The sequence below is a fragment of the Canis lupus genome, chromosome 38 (genome assembly GCF_003254725.2).
Source record: "Canis lupus dingo isolate Sandy chromosome 38, ASM325472v2, whole genome shotgun sequence".
Lineage (NCBI taxonomy): Eukaryota > Metazoa > Chordata > Mammalia > Carnivora > Canidae > Canis > Canis lupus.
Window position 1 is genome coordinate 15,326,689 of NC_064280.1, and position 6,000 is coordinate 15,332,688.

General features: G+C 42.5%; 1 protein-coding gene across 2 annotated transcripts in view; it reads right to left on the reverse strand.

Moving 5' to 3' along the window:
- The window catches only part of EPRS1 (glutamyl-prolyl-tRNA synthetase 1), a 68,830-nt gene extending 62,830 nt beyond the window's left edge, over nucleotides 1-6,000 (reverse strand). For both annotated transcript variants that reach the window (XM_025420979.3, XM_025420978.3), the window contains exons 1-2: nucleotides 5,790-6,000; nucleotides 1,508-1,592 (exon numbers count right to left, since the gene is read on the reverse strand). In XM_025420979.3, the coding sequence (XP_025276764.1) occupies nucleotides 1,508-1,592; nucleotides 5,790-5,835 (131 nt within the window). In that variant the 5' untranslated portion in view covers nucleotides 5,836-6,000. The remainder of the gene's footprint in view (nucleotides 1-1,507; nucleotides 1,593-5,789) is intronic.

Consider the following 6,000-nt stretch of genomic DNA (forward strand, 5'->3'; position numbering starts at 1 on the left):
TACTGAATCACAAGAAAATATTCCTACAAACTACTGAAGTAATATAAAAAAGATCAGGAATCAGAGAGGTTTTAGAAGAGAACAAAGCAAACAAACAATTATTCCATGGAAAAGTAAAAGTTGTATACACAAACTAATCATAGTATGTGGCTCAGCAGTGAATAAAACTTACGGGGTCATTACAGTGTAAACACTGAACGGCAGTGGAACCAAAATTATGATACAGGGGCAGCCCCGGTGGCTCAGCGGTTTAGCGCCGCCTTGGGCCTGGGGTGTGATCCTGGAGTCCAAGGATCGAGTCCCATATCAGACTCCCTGCATGGAGCCTGCTTCTCCCTCTGCCTGTGTCTCTGCCTTTCTCTCTGTCATGAATAAATATAAAAATCTTAAAAAAAAAAAAAAAATTATGATACAACTACAGTGGGAGGAAGGGGAAGATGGAGAGTAGAAGAGTGTGTCTGAGTATGTGTTTTTGTGGATCTTGCCCCTTTCTCAATGTAAGTCTTTTTGTCAGTTTATTATTGATCTTTTTTTTTATTATTATTGATCTTTTAAACACATTTCAAATCTGTATCCTGCTCGAGAATACCCTTGAAAACTTCTTTTAATTTGGTTCAGATTTTACCACGTGGTAAAGTATTCTTAAAAGAATCTGAGGGGATCCCTGGGTGGCACAGCAGTTTGGCGCTTGCCTTTGGCCCAGGGCGTGATCCTGGAGACCCGGGATCGAATCCCACGTCGGGCTCCCGGTGCCTGGAGCCTGCTTCTCCCTCTGCCTATGTCTCTGCCTCTCTCTCTCTCTTTCTCTCTGTGACTATCATAAATAAATTTATAAAAAAAATTTAAAAAAAAAAAAAAAGAATCTGAAACCAGGTTGTGCCTATTTGTTTCATTAAACTAAAATTAAAAAAATAAATAAATAAATAAACTAAAATTAAGATTAATAATATCTCCTATTCCAGTTCTTTTTTATTCTTCTCAGTGGGTTCCAGAAAAAAAAGACGTTTAATCTTCCATACATCAAAAACATACAATATATGCTCATTGTAGAATGCTGTGAAAAGGGCAGCCCCGGTGGCGCAGCGGTTTAGCGCCGCCTGCAGCCCAGGGTGTGATCCTAGAGACCCGGGATCGAGTCCCACATCGGGCTCCTTGCATGGAGCCTGCTTCTCCCTCTGCCTGTGTCTCTGCCTCTCTCTCTCTCTCTCTGTGTGCTTCTCACGAATAAATAAATAAATCTTTTTTAAAAAAAAAGAATGCTGCGAAAACAGAGAAGTAAAAAGAAAAAAAAAAACTTTCTGTACATCTCTAGTTCCTTTTAGATTTTAAGTGGGATCAGATAGCTTGCTGACAAATACAAGTATCTGGATATGCTTCTTTTAAGAATGAGGGAAAAAAGCATACTTCTCTCTACAATCTACCAACTAGCATATCAAACAGAGAACACTGAATTCTGAATATTTAAAAAATGCTGTTCAGTACTGAAAACAAATATAAAAGTACCTACTCAGACACATGAAGAATATTCTCTTTCCCTTCTTCAACAGAAATGCTGATGTTGTCTTTCACATGTTCTACAGCCAGCAAAGCTCCTAAAAGTAATGAGATGAAAAGATTTTTATTAACAATGTAGTACTTAAAACTTGAATCATAAAAAAAAAAGAAAAAAAAACTTGAATCATAAAGCAGTAAGAATGACTCAACAAGTCATTATTAAGTCCTGCAAGAAGTAAACTTTTTCCCCAGTAGTCTATAAACAGAAAGGATAACCTTCTAGTCTTGGAGAAATAATATATCAGAAACTATTCACTAGCATAGTCCAGCTAATTTTGAGTATGTTCAGCTTCCACTTAAGGGTCTTGAAATAAATCTTTTCCTCCCACAGGAGACAAGAAATGAGAATAATGCCTTGTTTAAAAACTATTGTTTATAGCATCTGAGTGATTACCAGGCATCATGCTAAATTGTTTTACAACCTTATTATAATTCTTAATCTTTGTAGTGATCTTAAGAGGTAGACATCTTTATCTCTGTTTTACAGAAGAGGAAATTGAAGCTTGTAAAGATTAAATAATGAACCCAAAATCCTTGACTAAATATGTGGCACTGAGGAACTGAATGCAAGCCTAAGGCAGTCCAGAAGTCAAACTCTAAAACACTTTATAATCTGCTTCTCAACACTTACTAAATACCCTAAATCGATTCATTAATCCTTTACCCTTTAAATTTGGTTAACACAGACCACCAGCACCCAGATACTGATTTCTAAATATCAAGCTCCACTGGAAACAGGGCTGTGGCAGGGAAAGTACAAGACAGACCTAGAAAATTTTGTGCCAGAAAGCAAATACTCAAACAGATATGCCAGAATGACTCAGAGGCCAACCTGGAGGGGCTCCCACTGGCAAACAGTAGCAATGTAACTGCTAATGTAAATGATACTAGTTGTAGTGTATCCTTACAATGAAATTCTACTGGCAAATAAAGAGTATGAAGTGGTGTTACAGGCAACAAGATAGATGAATCCCAAAACATTAACCTAGATACAAAAGAATATACATGATATGATTCAATGTATGTAAAATTCTAGAAAAAACAAAACAATAGTGACAGAAAGCAGATCAGTGGCTATCAGGGACCAGAGATAGGGAAAGGGAACTGACTGCAAAGGGGCAGAAGGGAACTTTCCAAAATGAGAAATATTCTGTCATTATTGCAGTGGTTATTGTACATATTTGCCAATTTTAAATTAGCAAAGTTTAGTAAATGCACGTTATAACTCAACAAGACTAATTTTTTAAAATAAAATTTTAACATTAAAGGATAAAAGTAAATAATACACACCATAACCGGAGTACATTTTGTTATGAATTTTTTTAATGGTAAAGGAAAATATGTTCTGACAGAAAAATGCCAACTAATACATGTAGAAAAAAAAGCAGAATCGGAAGGTCATCTTTTGGCATCATCTTAATAATAATCAAGTTAAGCAGGAAGCATCAATGGATGCAGAAACCAGTAAAGGAAGGTCTGAGTGGAATGTGGATATGGTCCCAAAGCATCTCTCCACAAAATGCCTGGTAAATGCAAAGGCAAAACTTTGCAGTGTGTAAAGCTGGCTGACACCATCTTAAGTAATCGAGGTTAGATCATCAGTAACAGGAAAAATCAAATTCATGCATCAGTTAATGGATTGCAATGAAGAATAATGAACCACTTTATTACTCTTGCCAAAGATGCGTAGCTGAATATAACCATAAGAAAACATCAAACGATCTGATCAGAACATTCAAGTAAGTGGTCTTTAGTCTTCAGAGAGGTCAAAGCTATGAAAGCCAAGGAAAGATTGAAGAAACATTACAGAATGAAAGAAACGGGAGAGACATGACAACTAGGTGCAAAGCCATGATTCTGGATTTTGATCCCTGTACTAAGGAGAGTGTTGCTGGAACAATTAGTGTTGGGATGTGAATAGGGTCTGTACATTAAATGGAAGAATGGTATCAATGTGTACTTCCTGATTTTGATGGTCCTGTCAAGTCACATAAAGAGTTTCCTTGCTTGAGAGCTGTTAACATTGGCGGATTCCTGATGTTGAAGCATCATTATCTGCAGTATGCTCTCCAGTGGTACAGAAGGAAACATGTACTTTGTTCTATCCTTGCACCTTTTAAATTTGAAATTATTTTAAGATTAAAAAAAAAAAACTTCACATGCTGAATGCATGTAAAACAGGGAAATTCCAGTAATGCAATCTCTTTCTCTAAAGACTTCCTCCAATTGTACTGATTTAAACGTGTATATTTTAATCAAACAGTGGGACGAATTAAAAAAGGAGAGGAGAAACAAACATACATATATTCTGTAACTGGTCTACAGCTCAAAATGACAATAAATTTCTTTATAATCCTCCTCCAGAACAGTCAGAATGGGACCCCGCGTTCTATTAATGCACTAAGGAAATGGGGGATTTTCTAAGTAATACTAGTAAAAACTACAGCTATGGAATATCTAAAATGTGTCAGAAATTTTGCCTACAGTCTCATTTACTTCTGGCAACCAACCCTAGGTAGATAAAAATCTATTCCTCCTTTCTTAGTCAAGGGAATGGTGGGAGAAGCCAAACACGGAACCTGCCATGGCTCGGCAACCAGGACTGGACGCAGGTCTCCAGGAACCAAATGTTTTCGCTTTTAACTACGAGACCACATTGCCTAGTGCTTTCCAGCCCAAAGAGCAAGCCCATTTCTTTTAGAGTTTATTGATGTGTGTGAGGTTAGCCCATAATTACTGGAGCCAATATGCTAAAACCTTACCATCTCTAAAGTATTTAAAATGGCTATTAAATTGTGGGTTTTATTCCAAAAGACTCAGAACACCACCGAAGTTGACAATGTAACGAGTAATTTTGTCAAGCCTATATGACCAATTGCATCTAAAGATCTGCCCTGGGCAGCCCGGGTGGCTCAGTGATTTAGCTCCTGCCTTCCGCCCAGGGTGGGATCCTGGAGACCTGGAAACGAATCCCACATCGGGTTCCCTGCATGGAGCCTGCTTGTCCCTCTGCCTGTGTCTCTGCCTCTCAATCTCCCTCTCATGAATAAATAAATAAAATCTTTAAAAATAATATCGGGCTCCCTACATGGAGCCTGCTTCTCCCTCTGCCTGTGTCTCTGCCTCTCTCTGTGTCTCTCATGAGTAAATAAATAAAATTAGAAAAAAAATAATAAAAAATAATAATAAAAATAAAAATAAAGATCTGCCCTTCTCCCACATTAAAAAAAAAAAAAAAAAAAGTACTTGTGGGGGCGCCTGGCTGGCTTAGTCGGTAGAGCAGGTGACTCCTGATGTTGGCCGTTGACTTGCAGCCCAAGTCTGGTGCAGAGCTTACTTAAAAATAAAATTCCAGAAAAAGAAATTTTTTTTAAGCACTCGTGAGTCTATACTATGCATACACATTAACAGCCAGGAGACTAACAAACTACTTAAATTCTTTTCTGTAAGTTCCCAAAGTAAAAAAAAAAAAAAAAGGGGGGGGGCCGGAATTCTAAGCTATCTATGTCCAGGAACCTCGGTCACAGGGAAAAAAAAAATCAGATCTAAGCAGAATGTAACGTGCAACGAGGAAGGTGACAGACCCGACGAGCGCTCCGGCGCGGCGCGCGTCCAAGGGTGTGGAGCAGGGCAACCCCCGGGGCCGCAGGGTACCCGAGCGTCCCAGCGATTACTCTGCCACCGCTAATTAAAAAATAAACGCAACCTCAGCTCAGCTCCTACTGTCTTCTGCCCCGTTCCCCGGGAGCGCCGCGAATCCTAAAGTCAGTCGAGCGGATGGAAGATCTTTTCTGAGAAGAGGCAGCTTAAGGAAGGGGGCGAGGGGGGAGGGCGTAAAGCTCAAAGAGGAGGCGAGAAGACGCCGGGGTTTTAAGTGCCGAACGGTGTTTCCACGAGCCGCTTCGGGTGTGCAGGGCAAGCCATCTCCAACGCCCGCGGGAGGAGGGCAGGCTGAGGGGAGAGGTCCGAGGCGGGGGCCGGCGGGGGCCCGCGGGGCCCGGCTCACACCACGCCTCCCTCCGCGCCCGAGAAGCCGCCGTCAGGAGCCGAGCGGCGCGCCGCGGGGCGGGAGGCGCGGGGCGCACAGCTGCTCCGGGAGCCGCTTCGGGGCGAGGGCGGGCCTACTGCCCCAGACCGCGGCCGCCACTGCGCCACGCCGGGCCCGGCGACCTTCCCCGCCCCGCACCCTCCCGGGCTGATGCAACCCCCGCGGGTCCGCGGCCTCGGCCCCTTACCCAGCGGAGGGTCTCCTGCATTCACGGTCAGACAGAGCGTCGCCATCGCCCCGGGTCCGCGGCTGCCCGTCAGCGCGCCCGACGGCCGCCTGAACCCCTCCGAACCCGCCGAAAGCGAGAAGCTGCAACGTGTGCGCGCGCCGGACGCTGCCGCAGCCTTCGCCCCTCCCCTGCGTCGTGGCTGCCGCCGTCTTGGGGCGCACCGCGTGCG